The 19,810-nt window shown below is 47.2% G+C and overlaps 8 protein-coding genes across 8 annotated transcripts; 5 read left to right on the top strand and 3 right to left on the bottom strand.

The window, feature by feature from the left end:
* The first annotated feature begins 77 nt into the window (after window positions 1-77).
* Window positions 78-2,240, top strand: BDV38DRAFT_115929 (RXT2 domain-containing protein). Its single transcript, XM_032051035.1, has 4 exons — window positions 78-309; window positions 381-502; window positions 608-761; window positions 833-2,240. Exons 1-4 carry the CDS (start codon window positions 237-239, stop codon window positions 2,086-2,088), a joined length of 1,605 nt encoding a protein of 534 aa, XP_031912233.1. The 5' UTR covers window positions 78-236; the 3' UTR covers window positions 2,089-2,240.
* Window positions 2,241-2,373: 133 nt separating this feature from the next.
* On the bottom strand, window positions 2,374-3,947 carry BDV38DRAFT_116030 (bifunctional phosphatidyl-N-methylethanolamine N-methyltransferase/phosphatidyl-N-dimethylethanolamine N-methyltransferase). Its single transcript, XM_032051037.1, has 5 exons — window positions 3,593-3,947; window positions 3,485-3,524; window positions 3,374-3,390; window positions 2,837-3,263; window positions 2,374-2,734 (listed from the first exon to the last, which is right to left on the bottom strand). Exons 1-5 carry the CDS (start codon window positions 3,639-3,641, stop codon window positions 2,659-2,661), a joined length of 609 nt encoding a protein of 202 aa, XP_031912232.1. The 5' UTR covers window positions 3,642-3,947; the 3' UTR covers window positions 2,374-2,658.
* A 63-nt stretch (window positions 3,948-4,010) lies between these two features.
* rgsC (putative intermediate filament protein (Mdm1)) lies at window positions 4,011-8,081 on the top strand. The gene is made up of 2 exons (XM_032051036.1): window positions 4,011-6,889; window positions 6,951-8,081. The coding sequence occupies exons 1-2, from the start codon at window positions 4,255-4,257 to the stop codon at window positions 7,964-7,966; spliced, it is 3,651 nt and encodes a 1,216-aa protein (XP_031912231.1). The 5' UTR covers window positions 4,011-4,254; the 3' UTR covers window positions 7,967-8,081.
* A 587-nt stretch (window positions 8,082-8,668) lies between these two features.
* Window positions 8,669-9,438, bottom strand: BDV38DRAFT_284169 (uncharacterized protein; the record flags this gene model as incomplete). Its single annotated transcript, XM_032060209.1, has 4 exons — window positions 8,669-8,818; window positions 8,929-9,112; window positions 9,166-9,217; window positions 9,291-9,438. The coding sequence occupies 4 exons, from the start codon at window positions 9,436-9,438 to the stop codon at window positions 8,669-8,671; spliced, it is 534 nt and encodes a 177-aa protein (XP_031912230.1).
* Window positions 9,439-11,795: 2,357 nt separating this feature from the next.
* sonA (putative nuclear pore complex protein (SonA)) lies at window positions 11,796-13,865 on the top strand. Its single transcript, XM_032054924.1, has 2 exons — window positions 11,796-12,486; window positions 12,549-13,865. The coding sequence occupies exons 1-2, from the start codon at window positions 12,223-12,225 to the stop codon at window positions 13,374-13,376; spliced, it is 1,092 nt and encodes a 363-aa protein (XP_031912229.1). The 5' UTR covers window positions 11,796-12,222; the 3' UTR covers window positions 13,377-13,865.
* Window positions 13,866-14,085: 220 nt separating this feature from the next.
* Window positions 14,086-15,120, top strand: BDV38DRAFT_115618 (Yae1 family protein). The gene has a single exon (XM_032051034.1). The coding sequence runs from the start codon at window positions 14,245-14,247 to the stop codon at window positions 14,824-14,826; it is 582 nt and encodes a 193-aa protein (XP_031912228.1). The 5' UTR covers window positions 14,086-14,244; the 3' UTR covers window positions 14,827-15,120.
* BDV38DRAFT_294026 (SMP-30/gluconolactonase/LRE family protein) lies at window positions 14,940-16,823 on the top strand (the record flags this gene model as incomplete). The annotated part of the gene is made up of 4 exons (XM_032062407.1): window positions 14,940-15,545; window positions 15,599-16,158; window positions 16,216-16,453; window positions 16,520-16,823. The coding sequence occupies exons 1-4, from the start codon at window positions 15,415-15,417 to the stop codon at window positions 16,821-16,823; spliced, it is 1,233 nt and encodes a 410-aa protein (XP_031912227.1). The 5' UTR covers window positions 14,940-15,414.
* A 159-nt stretch (window positions 16,824-16,982) lies between these two features.
* On the bottom strand, window positions 16,983-18,588 carry BDV38DRAFT_115599 (MYG1 family protein). Its single transcript, XM_032051033.1, has 2 exons — window positions 18,270-18,588; window positions 16,983-18,197 (listed from the first exon to the last, which is right to left on the bottom strand). Exons 1-2 carry the CDS (start codon window positions 18,356-18,358, stop codon window positions 17,165-17,167), a joined length of 1,122 nt encoding a protein of 373 aa, XP_031912226.1. The 5' UTR covers window positions 18,359-18,588; the 3' UTR covers window positions 16,983-17,164.
* Between the last annotated feature and the right edge of the window lie 1,222 nt (window positions 18,589-19,810).

Raw genomic sequence — 19,810 nt, 5'->3', positions numbered from 1 at the left:
CCATTCCATTCAGCGAAGACACCGAACTGAGAGTTGCGCAGAATTGTCCGCTTCGGATTATGCTATATCCTCTCGTCATTATTTCAGTACTCCGCGGAAAGGATTCTCCATGAGTCGTTGAAATCTTCCGATTCGGGGTCGCTTGATGAGATACATAATCTGACCACTCTTATTCCAGTAGTTTCCACTGCGACTGTCTATATTTCAGTTACTTTGCTTTTGATTCAGCCATAACGATGGCGGCACAGGCGGCTCTCATCGCCGATACGATCGTCGGTATGAAAAGGGCTCTACGCAAAGAAAATGATTGTAAGTCTTACTGCTTCTATTTCCCTCATCTTTTCCAGTCATAGCTCTTTAACTCGGTCTTTTGGTTGTAGTCTCAGGCCCTGATGACCCCATCGCTCAGCCGACAAACCGAGGCAACAAACTACGGACAAACGCTAAACATGTGCGGGAGGGCGCATTGGGGTATATCCAGCCTGAAGATCTTTATAAGCAGGTAGGCACCGTTCCGCGGCCATTGAAGGCCCTTACAAAGTGCCCTTGCTTCTTCGTTGTAGGTCGGAATAAGGCTTCAGCGGCTGACATTCAAATTCTCTGGCAGAAAATTGATCATGCTGGGTACACACGCTATATCCTACAGCCAAACCCCGTGCGCTATGACTCAGAGGGTGATGAGTTAGACGAGGATGATGAAGACTCCGAGGCAGATGCCGCTGCGGCGGAAGAGAATCCATTTTCTGAGCTCGCGTTGGAAAGTTAGTCTCTCAACTCTCCTTACAAATGACTCATGACTTTCCCGAACGACTAATGCGAATGTGCTTACTAGATTTCCTGTGCCCGTTAAAACATCCATCGGAACTACCTACTCACCCTTCCTTATCCCACGCCTATACGTCAAATGCTCTCTCGAATATGACCAAGGCCATCGAGGCTAAACTACGCCAAGAACGGGCTCTTTTGTGGCGTGCGCGAAACCTCCACAGACTGTTCCTTGGGGATAGCTCTTGGATGCCATGTGGAACAGTTGAGACTCCCGAAGACAGATGGATCTTCGAGCCGCGGCTTGGTAATCCGGGTCACAAATCTCCAATCGGTCCAAATGGGCAGAACAGTGTTCCCAGTCGTTCAACGACAATAGAAATGACAGGTCGAAGCCATGGAGCACATAGTTGTGTTTCACTTGTCAGGACATCGAAAGAAGCCCAGACGGCGGAAAGCAAGGACATCCAGAGTCGCCATACTGCAGAACAAGACATTGAAATGGCTATTGTTCACAATCATGAGAAGGAGAATGGGAGCCCTATGAATGACAATGAGCAGACACGAGAACCCAAGTCCGAAGAGGTTGAGACTCCCGTTATAAGCCTTCCACAGCATTTAGACATCGATGAAGCCAACGGCAGTGACGTAGTAAATTCACACTTGGAATGCAGTCAAAAATCTGACGCGGATGGGCTTCATGCAGACAGAAAAGGAATTGCAACTGATCGAACTGACTCGGGTGACGTGAACGTTGATACGACCTATGAGGGCTCCGGCAATGTCCATGGGGATGAAATGGACAAAGATGAAGAGATGCAGGACGGGTTTTCCCCCGAGCCACCGCGTCGAATGACGACTCGAGCTCAGGCTAATGCCGCAAATCCACAAGAGGATGAATCAGACCACTTCCCACCATCTCCTTCCTCTGACACCCTCAGCTCACTTCCTATACCACACCCTCTCTTTCTCGTGCCTGACTCTATCCGCCCAGATCCCAATTTTGGTCTGTCGCCCATGGAAGCCGAAGATACACGACGACTCCTGTGGTCATATGTGCAGAAACAGGAGGAGACTGTCAGGGGATTCGAGCACATGTTGGAATGCCTACTCCGAGCTTGCCGTATGAAAGATGATGTGCTCGAGTGGTGCAAAGCGGAAGGCCATGTGGGCGAAATGAGTGACGGAGAAGACTGGTATGACCGGGAAAGATGGGGGCTAGTGGAGGGTGAAGACCTCAAGAAGGGCGCGGACGAGGATGAGATTGAGATGGTCGAGGAAAGCCGCGCTTCAAATAAAAGAGGCAGAGGCCGGCGAGCATAGATGCAATAGCTCACTTCTACGGCTCACAATCATCGATGGTGGTTGCATAGATCAATGACCCGGGGGTTGCTGGGTGTTTTCACATTTTGGGCCCTGGAAAGAGGTATCTTTGGCGGCCTCAGCAACTACCGTTACGGCTTCTGTATGACTCAAAGATCTCTATGAGATACGAAACATTAACTTTATACTTATAGGATACTTATCCTAGGGGGTTTGGGGCGTCGCAAATGATATCCATGAATTATTCTATAAAGAGGTGTAAAAGCAAATAGAAATATACTGTCTTTTGTTTTGCTTTGTTCCATGACTACTATCCCGATTCGCCCTCGTAACATTCGGATCGTGTCTTTCATGGTTTTGTTGCGTCTTCTCAGGCTTCCTTCTATTGTTGAATCCCACTCTAGCACCTTGATCACATATTTCCTAGCCAGGGTCCCCCGGGTTGTGTCTATCTATTCCCTCCCGACTGACATAGATTGATGGTTGTTGAATGTCCAAAGACTCAATCCTATAAGCGTTGACCCCGTCTTTCAGTCGCTGCCTAAACAAGCCGCGGTACCATAGCACTCCTTACTGGCTCTTACCGCCTTGCTTGGCCTTTGCACGTTCGCGCTCGCGCTTGGCATAGATCTCAGCAGTGAAAGGACTACAGAATCGTGGGTCAGTTGGTACGGCATGCATGCTTAAAAGAGATATAGGGGCATGTTGCGTAAGGGCAAGAATCCAAGGAAAATTATATCAGACTTACTCCTCCCACTGAAGAGCAAACCAGTACAGAATGAACACCTCGGCGGTCAGGAGGATCCCGGCAACTTTGCCCTTGTAAAGGGCGACACCCAGGAAATTCAGAGTGCTTCCCCAATACATAGGGGAGCCAGTGACATTGAAAGGGAAGCCGGTGACGGGGGCATCCATGAGAATACCGAAATAATCTCCGAGGTAGGTTCCGGTGACGCCTAGGGCATACATGCTGGAAAGAACAAGAACGGACCCCACAGCGAACAAGACGCCGCCTAGAATTGGTTGGTGCACTGGGGCATAATAGGGCTGGTCTTCCAGTGCCAACTGATACACGTGGTCGCGCACGATTCCCAGGGCAAAAATGGCGATTGCGAGGAAGTAACAACCGTAATATGGATTACCGAATATACGTGTCAGGTAATGTTTCCGATATTCTACAAGAGATGGTGAAATATTTGGAACATGAGCCTTCTATCCTGATAAAATGCATTGGGCTCATAGATTGAGGTTTAGTAGTGAAAGGGCGGGGAAAGCCTTGACCAACCGGCACGGGCAACAATGCTAATGAGTGAAAGCTGCGGTCAGTCATCAATCTCTATGAGAAGTCGGAGAGGCGATGGAATGATCGAGGGAACAAATAGTGAAAACAACCTACTTCCAGAAGATTGGGTTGAAAGCGATGGAGAGTGCAGCGCCTGTGAGATCAGCCAGCTGAGTTAAGAAACACATGTGTACAGAAGAGAGTAAATGGTCTGAGACGTACACTTGAAGGACGATTGAGACAGATCGAGGAAATCTGAAAGAGTAGTCATTGTGTGGAAAAGGTCCAGGTCCAGGCTGAAGATATGATACAGGAGACCGAAAGAAAGAAGTGGAGAAAAGAAGGGAGGTCTGAGGTGAGGTGTTGTTGTTGTTGTTGGAAGTGGAGAAGATCATAAATAGATAAAACAAAAAAAAAAAAAAATCTAACAACTAAAGCGGCATGACGTTTTCACTGAGGTCTTCTCTTCTCCGCAAATACGGGACTGGTGGATACTGAAAGTGGCATTGCGATTGGTACCGTCAGTATTACGGGCTAGTACGGAGTACTATGAACCTATTCTAGGTACCGTACTACTCTGTAGTACTGTACGAGTAAGTACATAAATAATCCCATATGTACTCCGTACTAGTACAGAGTACATAGTACTGCATACCACAGGGGGTACTGTTGTTTGACCCCGGGACCTCGGGATTAACCCAATTGAACGTCCTCACCGCCCGTCAACCACCTTCAACGTGGATTATTGCCGATCATCCACTTTTAATCCGCGTTATCAAGATCCCTCTCCCCTCAAAAAACCTTTTATATGTCTTTAAAAGCTACCTGCCTTTTTGAATCGTCATGAGACAATTCTCATCCATCATACGAATGCTCCGGGGAAAATGGCCCTGAAGTGTCGTGATATCGTCATACTAGGCACTGGCGCTTTCATTGCTTGGGGGTTGGCTGTACGCTGCCTGCCATTTCTGCGGTACCTTGGGTATGCTGTCGGACTAGGCATTTTGCTTGCTTCAGTCGCCTTCTCTGGCCTTGTACTCTTCACAGCCCGGAACCCTAACGATGCGGGCAATTCCCGACCCCAGTGTTTGCCAGTCGCCTTTCTCACTCCCCCCAACTGGCAGATTGAAACTCAAAGTCTAAAGAAGCGCTCCATCTACAGCCCCGCCTCCCTTTACCCGCAGTCCTTTATGGTGTCTGAAGGTATCGATGAGCTTCTGGCACTGGTAACTCGGGATTTCATAGCGTCATGGTACCGCGGTATCAGTCCGAACCCAGCATTTGTGACTGAGGTAGACCAAGTAGCTCGGGCAGCCATTGGAAACCTACGCGATCGGTTACTTGCGGAAGATCTTATATCACTTATTGTCTCCCGTATATTCCCTATTCTGACGACACATCTTAAAGAGTTCGACGTCGCCGAGCGATCGGTCCGGGGGCGGAATTTGACTCGAAATGTTACCGAATCCGATGAGCTCGACATCGCAATTGCAAGCAAGTATCGCGATGGTCATTTGCATCCCGCTGCAGTGCTCTCTCTCTCAGACCAAAAGCTAGTAGAGCAGGAATACCTTAGGAAAGTCACAGTTGGGCTACTGCCTCGATTGTTTCCTGGAACCGTTTTAAGCAGTCGTATCGTTTCCGTTCTAGTGAGGGAACTACTGTCATGCGCTGTGCTCCTCCCTATACTATCCGCGCTATCAGACCCTGACACCTGGAATCAGTTGGTGGAAGCTTATGGACGAACAGCTCTCCAGGATCGCAAAACGGTGCGCAAGCTTCGAGCGGCGTTGGATGAGCATGCATCGCCGGTACCCAGGTCAAAACATGGGAATCCGTTCCCGCGGCTCTTGCCAACTGATTCAGAGAGGGCTTTTGAGCGTTTCGTTAGGGCCATCCGGCGTTGTAGCAATCTTTCCGATGCTAGACGGTTCAGAGCTCTTGTTGCAAGCCAGTTGAAGCGGGAAAGTATGGTGGAAGGGCAAGATCCCGTCTATCTTCGTCGATTAGAGACGGGAAAGAGAGTTCTCGACCAGAAGGTAGCGAAGCTTTCAGCGCCAGCTAGTAGTCGTTCATCGCACGCCACCGCAGCTACGACGCACTTGCGCCCCCCAAAATCCTCACTGGCTCAAGAGGCGTCCTTGGTTGATGTAATGCATGATGCATCCGGTCTATCTTACTTTATGGAGTTCATGGACCGTCAACAATTTATGTTCCTCGTGCAATTCTGGATTGTGGTTGATGGCTTACGCAACCCACTCGAAGATGACACTGGTGACGAGACCTCAAGTTCCACGACATGGACAGAAACAGACAAAAATGACATGGCTTTAATCAGCGAAACGTATCTGTCGAAACCCCAACTTAAAGTAACAGCCGACTCGCGTCGAGCTGTGAAAGCCTTCTTGAGCGCCGGGAAGCGAGCTACTCCGGAGCAGTATCGCAAAGCTAGGACAGTGATATTGACTACTCAATCTGCGGTATTGGATGAACTTCAGAATATCTATTACCCCAAATTTCGACAATCAGACTTATTCTATACATATCTCGCTTCGGATGAAACATCTCATTTTGAACCTCATACGGCCGTCGCCCCTGCCGCGGAGGTATATGAGAGACCGGCACTTCCTCCGTTGATGGGCCGTACGGCATCTCATCCTGGGTTCAAATCGAAAGACCTGCGCAGGGCCGCCGTTTCCTCGAGTGATGTACGGACTATGGGGAAACTATTTGACGATGACGACACTCCAAGGCGTTCCTTGGATTCCGAGCGGTCTGCCCCATTATTCGATGATGACTACGACACGGACCCTCTTGCGATGTCAACGCAGAGCTTTGGTCGCGACTCGCAAAACGGTGAACACGATGCGAGTCAGAATCAAGTAATTGAAACCATGGAGGCTGCATTGAACGATATCATTACGAACGAGCCGAAAAGTAATAGATTAGAAGATATCAAAAACAATGATGCCTCGTCATCTAGGCTGTCCAGCAATGATCGATATCCACAATCACCTCGTAGCTCTGTGGAATCCACACGAACAGACGACAAGACCAAGCCCAACATCTCTTCTCTAGGGTTGGTGGATGAATCTTCACGACTCGGCGTTTTTGCTGATGATCTCTTTCCCGACCACCATAAATTTATTGAGGATGAATATGAAGAACCCGTTGGAATAGACGACAAAGATCCCGCTGACGAAGTCCATGAAGCCGCCCCAGGAGATCTTGGCTTGACGGAAGCGATCGAAGCACTCACGGCAGAGATTGAGAAACTTGGATCCCAGGAATCGGTAGTTGATGCCTTGACGCGGAAAGCTGAGCTCACGAACAATACTGCAGAACTCAGAATTTTACGAAAGTCAAAAGCTAGCATTCAACGGGAAGTCCGCCGCAAGGACATGCAGCGGCAGCAGTACATGATCCAAGAAAGCGACAACAGCCTGTATGGTCGTTCAACTGTTCGGATCACGTCTATTGTCGTAGGGAAAGAAGAGGACGGTCGAGAATTTGCAATGTGTATGTAGTTTTCACCTCCTGCCTTTTCCATGTGGTGTTAGTTAACTAACGATTGCTCCAGACGTGGTTGAAGTGCAAAGGAATGCTGGAGAACAAATGCCAGCGGCGTCCTGGGTTATTGCCCGCAGATATAGTGAGTTCCACGAACTTCACCATAAACTACGCATGAGGTATCCGTCGGTGCGGCACTTAGAATTCCCACGGCGACGTATGGTCATGAAGCTTCAGCGGGAGTTTTTGCAAAAGCGGCGCTTAGCGCTGGAGGCGTATTTGCAGAAACTGCTGCTCCTACCAGAGGTTTGCCGAAGCCGTGACCTACGAGCCTTCCTCTCCCAGCGAGCCATCATCCCACGCGACGAGGTCCCTCATGATGGAGAGACAAAGGATTTGGTAACCCGAATTTATAATTCGGTTGCTGATGGTATGGATGATTTCCTGGGCAACTTTGGTGTACTCGATCAGCTCTCGACAGCCGGGCAGAATCTCATCTCTGCAGCGACTAGCCAGCAAGCCAGCACTGTAACTGACTCAGGGCTAGCGACCGAGGACGCCGTGACTACAGCCGAAGCCGAGGCAGAGTTGAATGCATTTGAGGACCGAGAATTGGAACCATTCATCAAACCGATTTGTGATTTGTTCTTAGAGGCCTTCGAGTTAAACAGAGGCAACAACTGGCTCCGCGGCCGTGCAGTTGTCGTCGTTCTCCATCAATTACTTGGAGGAACCATCGAACGGAAGGTCCGCGAAGGTGCCCGATCCCTAATACAGGACGAGACATTACTTCGATACATTAACGTAATCAAGGAGACCATGTGGCCAGGTGGCCTACTACGTGAAAACAGAATCCGAACGCCATCAGAGCGGCTGAAAAGCCGCACTGAAGCTAGCCTGGTATTAGCCACCTTGATCCCGGATATGGCAGGAAATGTAGTTGGACGGACCAATGCTCAAGGAGCCGCGCGGAGAATCTTTGCAACTTTGAACAACCGGCGCCTCAACACTCACTTGATGTACACCATTTTGGATGAGATCGTATTGGTGTTGTTCGGGGGTGGTGAAACAGGGCGGATGCGATAACGCATGTTTGCCTAATCATGAAGGGCCGAGACTCTGGTCGTCGTAGTATCTTCCTCTTTTAACGATTGGTGCGGACCTTAGCGGGCGTTTAGTGAGGCATTACTCTGATAGTCTTTAGGGATATGAGTCCTTGCAAGGCAGTGTACAGTGATGGTGTACCATAATTGTAATAAGAAAGAGAAGGAGAAGAAGGAGGAGGAGGAGGAGAAGAAAGGCTCGTATATTTGCATCACCATAGTGCTCTGGGTTTTGGTTGTTTATCTTGAACATAGAATGCACAGCAGACGGCTAAATAGCTACTGTGCGTAATTAATTCTTGGGCATAGTCTCTAGGTTTTCTAGGTGTGCAATCATGAAAAAAACCGTTCCTCAAATGTCGGTGCCAGCAAGAATGAGTGGAATTCCTTCTACTGAGGGCGAAGAGCATGGGATTGCCCTTAACCTTCATCCCAATAAGACGACTAGTCGGTCCACCGAAACAGCTAAGGACTGAAGACAGAAGTGGAGTAATATTGAGATTGAAAAAGCAAATCAAGGTACGTAAAGCAATCACCCTCTAACTCAGGCTTCTACATCCCGAACATGCTCTGTAAGGAAGTGCTAAGAAGCAAGATGAGAGAAATAATTAATCTGAAAAGTATGCCCGGTACGGACACAGAAGAGCAACCATTGGCACTTAACACACCAGTAAACATGCCCGTTCTATGCCTCTTCCTTCTTCTTCTTGGACTTCTTACTGGAGGTCTGTTGGACTGTGGTTTGTTTTGTCTGGTGGACGATTAGGCGTGTCCAGCACTCTTCCTTGTCCCACTCGAAACCAGCAAGGTAAGGTTTATCCAACTCATCATCAGCCTGCGTATCAACAAACGTTCGTCAGTTTCACTCTTTTGGCCTACAGTGAATGATAGGGAGTGTCTCGTCGTAGCCTCAGGGGAAGAGTTATGGCAAGGAGAATCACAAACCTTCTTCTTGAACTGCTTGTGGATAGCGTCCAGCGCGTCCTTGACTGTGACTCCCTTGAGATTACGAGCAGTCACCTCCAATCCTAACGGGAAATGCAAATCAATCTTCTTCACCGGGGGGGTTACGAGATGGAGTTTGAGGATATCCTTGTCCTCGATTAAAGACGGCGAAGTGTTGAGCTTCCTAGGGAAGATCGAGTTAGCTCGGGACCTATGATACTCTAACATAGTTCTTACCACCCGGTCTTTTGCGTCTCAATGGGGAGAGTCAACTCAATCTTCCTCGCCTCTAGAAGACTTCTAGTTAATGCAGTCCATGGATAGGTGGCAGGTGCCCTGAGTTCCAGAAGGGGAAGTTTTACCCAAGTCCTTGATGTTCCAGACACCCTCCGACTGAGATGAGTGGCGCCTGTGAGTCTTCTTTCCCGTCTTGTCGGCTTCTTTTTCCTCCTTAGAATTTATTGACAAGCCAGCAATGGCAGAATCGACTTTTGTAAGTTCGGCCGACATAGTTGCGATAGGGGCGTGTATGGGAAAGGATCAAGAGGGTAATCACTGCTCTCCAGAATTAGCGTTGAACGTCATGGTAATGTCAATGTTAAGAACAGGGTGTATGAAGGCTTTTGCCTTGATGGTGTAAAGCGAGTAATAGATACTGCCAGGCAACTGAGGCTGGAGAACTTACCAATCTGTGGTAGGTATTGTAGAGTAGGTATGGTTGAGATCCAAATAGGATTAGAAGAGGATGAGAGGAGGGATAAGGAAGATGAAAGGGTGAAGGGGAAGAATAAGAGGAAGGGAGAAAAGAAGAAGAGAGGAGAAACGGAGGGGGGCATGAGGGAATCCCAGCAGGAGGGAGGGAGGGCAGGTGACCTAACTGGCTCATCCAAAATACATGCTCAACGGGTACTATCCATTCATTGTACGATACTCTACCACACGACTAGGGTTCCTCCCATGATACCTACATTAGTACGTCGTACGAGGCGGGGTCATGGAACCCTAACTCTGCATTGCAATTCGGGATTGGACCTCAAAGAAGGTCGTACCTACCAGTATCCTAGGTACTATCATGGATTTAAGATGATTTGACTTATCTTTTTTAAGGGGGAAAGTAGTATGGTATACACATACATACATACATACCTTGAGTACCTACAGATTGTAATACCATATAGAGTAATGCTAATTACGGTGAGGATTGCAACTTAAGTGAATAAGTTATTATAACCTTATTGTTGTACGTAGTCAATCAGTCAGCCGACCTGGATACTGCTGGAAGGTGGTGATGAGGGAGGGCATTGGGAATTAAGACACCGACTATTATTTACCGTTTCAATATTCACCACGATTGCCTCTTTCAACTTATAGCAAGCAGATAATTGAAGGCTCACGAGTTATACTAACGTTCAGCATTGGAATGTATCCGGGAGAACCGGATCACACGACAAGAGCTGAGCTCCGGAGGTGGTCCACTAAGGCTGCACCCCGCATTTCCGCGCGCTCCACTTGCCCCATCACCTTATACGGAGGAAACGATCTTGATTGTTGTTGTTGTTGTTTTTCCCTGGGAAAGTTCTCGGAAACTGGATCATGATGATGATGACAGTGGCGTCTACTGCTCATTCGCCTTCTATTCTTCTCGAATAGTCATTGACGACATCCATTCTGGTATGCTTCATGGTAACTGGTCGAGATGAAAGTATACCGGTAGTACCAGAATCTCAGGCAACCTTATTTGGAAAACTAGTCTCCGATCCCGTCCAAATTTGGAGTTACCCATTGATGGCCCGAAGATGGAATGCGTAACAAAAACGCTCTGCCAGTGGCTTCGAATAAATTCTCACGTGATACCGCAGGGTGGAGCCATGTCAATTGTCTCTTTCTCTCTTATACTAATCAAAAAAGAAATATGAAATTGTAGATAGTAAGTAGTAGTGGCAATTTATCTATATATCTTCAAACGAATCATGTACACTATGTGTTTAAGCAAAAATCAATATATCTCTTTCGGTGCACCGGAGATCACGGTATCAGAACTGGCTTTTAGCGCGGGATGATCTCTTCATAAGTATAACAACTACATCATCATCATCAAAAATTGAGACAGTGTGGCCAGATCGGGGTGGGTTGATATATCTCATAGACAGTGGTGATGTGACAATGATCATATGGTTTAGAGAAGCGGGGTCACCCTCTTACTAGACTCCTAAACTAAGGTTCTTTAGTAGATCTGCAAAGACAGGTTAGTCTTAGTTAGCACTAGCTCCTTCCTGTAAAGGCCTGTGCCTCTATCTGGACACGGAAAGGTAGTACCTTCTGTTGATCATGTGTACTAAATCAATTGCGTGGCAAGCAAAACAATCGTTCTAGATTGTTACTTGAAGCGTTACTTAAGCTTTCGGCAATGCTGGAACTTGCCATGAAGTACAGAGTACAACCTATATTCAAGGACATAATATCTTATCAAATTATGAATCATTTAGTATCATAGAGATTCAAATTCTAACTGCTTCTGTCGTCCAATTTACACAAGCATGCATCTTCCCTTTTTGTCAATCGAATAGTACTGGGGTACCGAAAACATCTTCGAGAGATCTTATCAACTACAAACCTCTTGAATGTACGGAGTACAGAACACCCAAAGGAGAAAGAGAGAAGGGAGGTAGGGGTAGTAGGGCTACTTTTCGTAGATGACTGTCTTGAATTGTATGAAAGTGTCGAGATAGTCGAAGGTTACTGCCCTTGATATCCTTCTATACAGAGTAATGCTAGCTTCGCTTCGCTCCGCTGCGCAATCCAAGCCAAGATTTAATAGAGGCAATGATGCTAAGGCTGCAAAGAACAGCCGATTGCAAAAGTTTCGAGCATCTAAGACCATATGAAGACAAAGATGAAAGACATGCTGATACAGACCGCTCACGTACTGACGTGCTAACGACTACTAACTACTCAACTACGACCCTGTTCTGTAAGGGGCAAGGTGCTTCGGAAGCTGACTAAATGGGGGGAGTTTGTCATGCTTGAAGGGCGGTGTACATAGGCCGTGAAGATACTGCCGTATCCTCATAGGCATTAATGTGTCGCGGCTACAGAACGCGCGCCTTCCCAAATCTATGCCGAGCTCTTTGTCTTCTGCTTTATTCCATTGCCAATTCTCTAGTCAACCTTAGTATTCATACAGAAAGGTCGGCAGTTCGTGGTTTACTGGTTTTTCTGCAACTCGATATAGGCCTAGTAATAATTTTGACCCGTTCTCACCAAATCCTGTGAAAAGCAAAAGTTCTCATTCGAATGTCGTTCTTCGGTTCTGTCGGCACTGCGTCGACAACAGCGGGCCAAACAAATACCACCGGCGATATATCTAAAGATATCGCTCTCAATTCGCCTCCTGAAGATAGCATTTCTGATCTTCAGTTTTCCCCCGCCAGTGAACATCTTGCGGTAGCTTCTTGGGACAAGAAAGTCCGCATTTATGAGATCAATGATCAGGGACAAAGTGAAGGGAAAGCTCTCTTTGAGCATGAAGCACCAGTTTTAAGCTGCTGCTGGGCACCGGTAAGCTTGACAAACTTTCATGCCGCTTCATTTCTCAAGCTAAGTGACCTTTCGCTCTCCAGGATGGAACTAAAGTAGTAGGCGCTGGTGCCGATAAGGCTGCTCGCATGCTCGATCTTGCTGCAAATGCTACCACCCCCGTCCAGGTCGCAGCCCACGATGCTCCGATCAAATGCTGCCAGATGATTCCGAACCCTGCAGGGGGCACACCCCTCTTAGTGACCGGCTCATGGGACAAGACAGTCAAATACTGGGATCTACGGCAATCGACCCCGATCGCCACGGTAGAATGCCAGGAGCGTGTTTACACCATGGATGTCAAGAACAAGCTGCTAGTGGTTGGAACTGCCGACCGATACATCAACATCATCAATCTTGACAATCCCACCAAATTCTACAAGACTATGCAATCCCCTCTCAAGTGGCAGACGCGAGTAGTCAGCTGCTTCACAGATGCCACAGGTTTTGCTGTTGGCAGTATTGAAGGCCGCTGTGCTATTCAGTACGTGGAGGACAAGGACTCTAGCTCGAACTTCAGCTTCAAGTGTCATCGGGAGACACCGCCAAACCAACGCGACATCAATAACATCTATTCCGTCAATGCTATCTCTTTCCACCCGGTTCATGGCACGTTTAGCACCGCCGGCAGCGATGGAACCTTCCACTTCTGGGACAAAGACGCCAAACATCGCCTAAAGGGATATCCCTCCGTAGGGGGGACCATCTCCAGTACAGCATTCAACCGCAATGGCAATATATTTGCCTACTCTGTGAGCTATGATTGGAGCAAAGGCTACTCGGCCAACACCCAACAGCTTCCCAATAAAGTAATGCTTCATCCGGTTGCTCAGGAAGAGGTGAAGCCCAGGCCTGGTACCCGGAAGAGGTAATATTATTTCTCCAGGGTACGAAGTTGGCGCAGTTGGGGGTTTGGTGTGGTCGGCGTCAGCCTTGGGTTGATATCTTGCGAGCTTTCGAGTCCCTTGTCGACGATATAAATGGGCAGTGGTCGACAACTCCCTTCCTGGGTTGGTTTCTTGAGGGTTTGGCTGTTTTATCTTTCATGTTATTATCCCCGATTTATGTACCTTTTTTTTCTTTCACCTTTTCCTTTTGGGAATGCATATGAGCGAATTAATCTATGATATCTTTGCATGTTTGCAATTTCTCGTGGATGAATGCATTTCCAGTTCCATGAGCAGGAAACAGTAGTCCATGGTGGGGGTTTCGTCTCTTTGGAAAAGCTGGGGCGTAGAGGGCGCTGCCTGTAGAGCATCGACAGCCCCGCCAAAAGACGAGACCTCCCCCAACCCCCAAAATAGAACTTGTGTAGGTAGTCTTACTAGTAGTGGAATAACTTCCCTATCACTCTGGCGAGCCCTGGAAGCTGTCTTTGCTTCTTTTTTGGTCGTTTCTTACGTTAGTCCGTACATTAGATAGGATAGTGATCACCATAGGTGGACCGGGAGAGAGGTCAAAAGTGGGGTGGAGTATTTTGATCAGAGGAGGGAAAGAGAGGAGGAATTGTGCCAGGGGAAACACCCCCCCAAAAAATCAAGGCAGAAAAAGGCAGCAAAAGCAACAGCAGTTTCGAACTTGGGATCCGTCTTTATGATAAGGCCACGGAACACTTCCACAATTCTATAACTCCTTATTAATTCTCTTCTTGACTGCCGATCGGTTCCGAAATCCGTTCCTCTCTCCCCCTTCCTTTTCCCTTCTTTGATATCATTCAACACCTACCCCCCCTTTATCCATATGGAAAACAACTTACTCGAAGGTCTCCTCGACCTGGAGGAAGAATTTTACAGGGAAGGCTATGACCTAGGAGCTGCCGATGGCGCACAGGCTGGCTACACCGAAGGCAGTGTATTCGCTATCGAGAAGGGCTTTGAAAAATTTCTTGAAATAGGAAGGCTCTACGGTAAAGCTCTGGTTTGGTCACAAAGACAAGCTGAGCTAGACTCATCCAACACTAGGGATCCTCCCCAGATGGCTCGGTTACCTAGTGAGAAGGGTGAAGATTATCTGGAGCCATCTGTTTGCAAAGAAATGTCGAGCGTTCCACCCAGCTCCAGGTTAGCGAAGAACATCGATACGCTTCTTGAATTGGTTGACCCGGCGTCTTTACCCATGCAAAACACAGAGGAAGCCGTTATTGACGTGGATGAGCGTCTGAAGGGTGCGCTAATCAAGGCCAAGCTTATCCAGCGTGCACTGGGCGAACGAGAAGATGCTTGGGATATACACCCTGATGCGAAAGACATTCCCCAACAGAAAAGCTCTGGGGATGGAACTGGCAGCATTGAAGACATCAGCTCCCTGAAGCTCCGCCAATGAAGGATGTTGTTTCTCAAATCATCCTACTCATTATCCCTAACAAGACCGCTTCTACCCAGCCACCGGTACCCTTCGGAGTATCTCCGATAGAGAAGCCACGATGATGACATATCTTACTCAAGTTTCGGTTTGACTCGTCTCCATGTATCCTTAATCACGGGCAGAGGTAATAAGGGTGGATTGAATTGTCAAGCTTGGAGGTCGATCATTGATTGCTCCACAAATCTATGGTCACCCCCACACACCAAGTTCTCAATTGGCCTTTAGTAGGGATGGCAATCCAAGACCACTTCCCAGTCGCGCGTCATGTCCGTCGGAATTACGGTCCTATCGGTGTGACCCGTCGGTTGTTCCTCCCTTTAGTTGTGCTGGTTCCACCGGGAACTGGGGTTTTTAAACGAAAATATGTGTTTACATGCGTGTGTATGTGAATTTGTCCATGATTTCTTTGCAAGAAGGGTATATATAGAAAATTAGACGCCACGGTCGGCTCGGACTGTCTCTTGAACCAACTCCTCCTTTTGTTATTTACAATTCACCTTTCTTCCTATATATTTGATTCCTTAATCCTCGTGTATTTCTCCGGCCATGGCGTGGTTGCAGTTTCTGGGTCTTGTATTATCTGAGCTCACTCACGCTCAGACTGGAGTGATGTCCCCCGTTGCAGAGGCTTGCGGCCCTTCAGTGGTATGCATTAATCAATATGCGAGTGTGTTGCCGTAAGTATATTGCAAAATTTACCCGAGCAGACACAATTCTCAAGGTTGACCAGATATCATTTCTTTCGAAACGTCTCTACTATGGATGACGTATCTACTTTTGGTGACACCACAGTCGCCAATGGTACTTTACTGAAGGATGTCAAGTCGGCCAACTTTCTGGTATATGATAAAGAAAGAGGTCTAGAGATCCTGGGTGACAATCCAAGTTATGAGTTCATGTTTACCGTCTCCGAAGCTGTCCATGAGGCACCTGTGTACATCGCATCGCAGAATAAACTCTACCTATCTCAACTGGCTCCCCCTCCTGGCTATCTCCCCCAGCTCGTCGTGGATTTGAATGAAGACCCACCTACACTGTCCAAGTACCTCTCCGACCCTCCTGTCTATGCTCCCAACGGAGGTACATTCCATGATGGCAAAATCATCTGGGGAGCGTCCGGCGGTAACCGATCAATCGGAGGTAGTGAACAGCGCATCTCTTTGAGGACATTGGACCCGGAAACCAATAAGTCGGTCACCCTGTTAAACAATTACTTCGGATATTATTTCAATACCATTGATGACCTGGCGGTGCATCCAAAGACAGGGGACATTTGGTTCACAGATCCTCGTTAGCCACCCTCCATGCTTATTTTGACATTAAACTGTCGGCTAACCCGCTGAACAGAGTATTCGTGGTTCAATGCTCTCACCGACACTCCCCCCCAGCTTCCAAGTGCCAGTTACAGGTACAATGCCTCGTCGGGCGCGGTTTTCGTGGTTGATGACTCTATTGGCCAGCCAAATGGCATTGCTTTTAGCCCGGAAGGCTCAGTCGTCTATATCACCGACAGTGCCGCTGTGAGCGCGCCAGTCGATCCGCAATATGGCCATCCTGGCAGTATATTTAATACCACCCAGCGCAGGTAAGGAATACGGCCAGTTCTGTCAAAAGGCCAAAACACTGACGCAGATATCCCCGGTCGACGTAGGACCGTTTATGCCTTTGACGTAAGCGAAGATGGTACCAGCGCTTACAACAAGCGACCTATCTATATAGCCTCTGGATTCGTCCCGGACGGCTTGAAGGTAGCAGCCAACGGATACATTGTGGCAGGTGTCGGACGAGGTGTTGATGTACTTGACCCCTCTGGCCAGCTTCTTTTAACTATCCAGACAAACTATACCGTCCAAAACTTTGCCTGGACTGGGCCCGAACTCAAGACACTCTGGCTTATGGGTAATGGGGGGATCAGTAAAGTTGAGTGGCAACTCGGAGGACAGGAGCTAAGGTGAATCTAAAGACCAGGAAATGTGAGACGCCAAATGATAGTAGTGTATGTTGGTGTTTCGGATGAGATAACCTAATCATAGATATTGACTTTTTGTCGAGGAGGAACATGCTGACAGTGGTAAAATTTACTCGTTTGCGGTATTACACACACACACACACACACACATTTTTCCGGGCTGTCTAATTGAGATTATATAATTTCTTAACCCAAGTGATAGACTTTTAGAAATCACCCGTCATATGGCCTGTCAACTGCATCGTAGTATAATGATGGATTGAAGCGTGCTATAAGTTATCTCCCGTACTACCGTTAGCACTCAGAGAAGGTGAAAAAACAGAGGAATTATTGCTCCAAGCCACGGACCGCCATGGCAAATGCTCCTTCTTTGGTCTTGTGGCCGCCGATGAAACCGCTGGCATGGACAAAAACTGCACCCTCGGGAATCTTGGGCTTGCCGGTTTTCTCAGCTTCTACCGCCATAACGCCGTCGAGATCTGCATCGCGAACTCCACGCCAGGTCTCTGGCAGAGGTTTCCTGGACACAAAGCTAGTTTCATTCACTGACACGCACTGCACGCGCCATTTAGATCCTTCAGTAGCACTCTCAGGGTATAGAACGTAATAGACCTCCTCTTCGGACTTGGTCTTATCGGATTCCGACGCTTCCCTTTCGAAGTTATACAAGTGCTCTTTCCATGGCACACCGCCCTGAGGGAGAACAATAATACGGCCAGAAGGATGAACGTCCCGGCGGGAACGGTAGGAATTTCCCACAGTAGTGCGTGCAGGTAACCAAGATGTACTGGCGTGGTGTAGTTTGCGAGTGAAAACGTTTCCAATAAAGGTGCTTGCTCGACCAAAGAGACTGTCCTCATCCTGAGGTTCCCCGGGCGGGCAGGTCGGATCAGGGTTGTTCATGTCGCCCACCACCGATGTGATGGTGATGGCACCATCCCTGAAGCGCTTCTCGAGATTAGCAGCGGATAATTCAGCGGGGTCGTAGACTGAAATGCCATTGTCGTTGGCATCAATAGCTTCGATGAAATCTGTGTACAGTTTTTCGTACAGTAAGTTGACGTCGTGGTGATCCACCGGCAATGACGTGTGTTCAGCAATGATAGCTCGGCCGAAATGCATGTATACTAAGCCCGCCGAGGACAATTTGGTAGTATGGCTAGGGAAGGTCGTGGAAAAGCTACGCTGGTGGTGATCATAACGGTTGTTCGCGGGATCATATTCTCCACCCACGTCGACAACGGTGTGGCAGTTTGCTAGCTGCGCCGGATCTCTGGTACGGATGAGGGGAGATGCAGAATAGGTGGGGAGCTGTCGGAGAAGATAGACCGCGAGGGCCTCGTCGGCATGAAAATGGCCGCTGAGAGGTGTATATCAGTAATGAGGGGCCTGTCATTGGAGGGTGAAGTTCAAGCGGCAGTTGAGTGAGTACCTATGAGTCCCAATCAAGGGAGAAGAGGTCTTGATTTTCTTTGCGATAGTCTCGTCGGTCATTCTGAATAGTTGTCGAAATCGCAGCATCCAACAATTTCGTCCAAGTGCATAGGTTCAAGAAGAGAAAGCTGATAGTTAATTACCCGTATGGATGGTACTTAGTAATGTACTGTACTGTAGTTACTTATTCGAGATTAGACCACAGAAGATTCTCTGATACGAGTATGGTTAGTTAGGGCTTCCATCGGAGGGCTTTCTAAAAGCATGTGAGAGCCAGTGTCAAAGCAACGCTATTCCCAAACCAGTAATGAAATTCCACGGCCCAAGGCTCCAGACTCGACCCGACTAGTACTAGTACTACTCTGGAGTAGTACATACTCTGTAAATAAATGTTGATTCACCACCTAATCCGAACCCTGGCGAGCTAAATGATGAAGTCAGCAACTATTTCTATAAATTTTACTAACGACAGGAGGCACTGTGTGATTATGACAGAGAATTTGCGCCATGACAAGATGAAGAAGTACGATCTGAGGATGTACTTAGTATGCCCTGGCAAATTTTGCTTGATCAGGTTGGGTGGGATATATCTTGTATAGAAAAAGAAAGAAAAGTAAAAAAAAAAAAAGGGGGAGAGAGAGAGAGAAGGAAAAGAACGGAAAAGAAAAATATTCGCAGTACTTCTAACTGTAAAGACTTAAAGTCTCGACGTCTGAGTACATGATCATTTTATACGTACTGTAGCTAGCTAACGGTATATTCACCGCCTTGGGAAAAGAAAAGGCACAGTTGTCGGGTACTGTATGTTGTACACAACTAACTCTCATACTCGTTCTGCTTTTTTTTTTTTTTTTTTTTTTTTTTTTTTTTTTTTTTTTTTTTTTTTTTTTTTTTTTTTTTTTTTTTTTTTTTTTTTTTTGGCCTTCTCTCTTGCTAATCATACCTCGGTGTGTATGTGTCACTAAACGCTTTAGCGGCTTTTGAATGTTACTGAATCATCCAAAATCTTGTCTTTAGTCTGGGTTGTACCTTTTTTTTTTAATAACTGCCACGTGAAAATCATCATATTCTGTCCCGCCTGGAAGGAAAGAAAGTGAGATAACATCAGAAACGTTCATCCAGAGCAAAAGGGGAAACTTATTTCGCGGGAATAGGAATAATAATAACACCCCCGAAAACTGTAGAGAAAAGAGAAGAGGAACATCACTCTCATCCTCTTTAAGATTGGTTCATGCGTATCTATTAAGGGACTTTATTTTCCCTCTCTTCGTTTTCATTATTTCTATAAATTTTTTTATTTTTTCTTATTTTTCTTATTCTTCTTATTTTTCTTCTTTATTTTATTTATTTAGTTTATTTATTTAATTTAATTTAATTTTTTTTAAAAAAAAGATTTAATTTAATATTATTTTCTTTTTGTCACTCGGTTGCTTCGTTCTCCAAACGTTCGCATCATTCTTGGGAGAGTTTCTCCGCTCAAACTTACGCGACAGTTTATTTATTCCATTATCATCCAACTCTCGACGGCAACTTTTATTA

The sequence above is a fragment of the Aspergillus pseudotamarii genome, assembly GCF_009193445.1.
Source record: "Aspergillus pseudotamarii strain CBS 117625 unplaced genomic scaffold BDV38scaffold_36, whole genome shotgun sequence".
In the NCBI taxonomy this organism is placed as follows: Eukaryota; Fungi; Ascomycota; class Eurotiomycetes; order Eurotiales; family Aspergillaceae; genus Aspergillus; species Aspergillus pseudotamarii.
The sequence above is the reverse complement of the archived record's forward strand: the minus strand, read 5'-3'. Positions and strand labels throughout refer to the sequence as shown.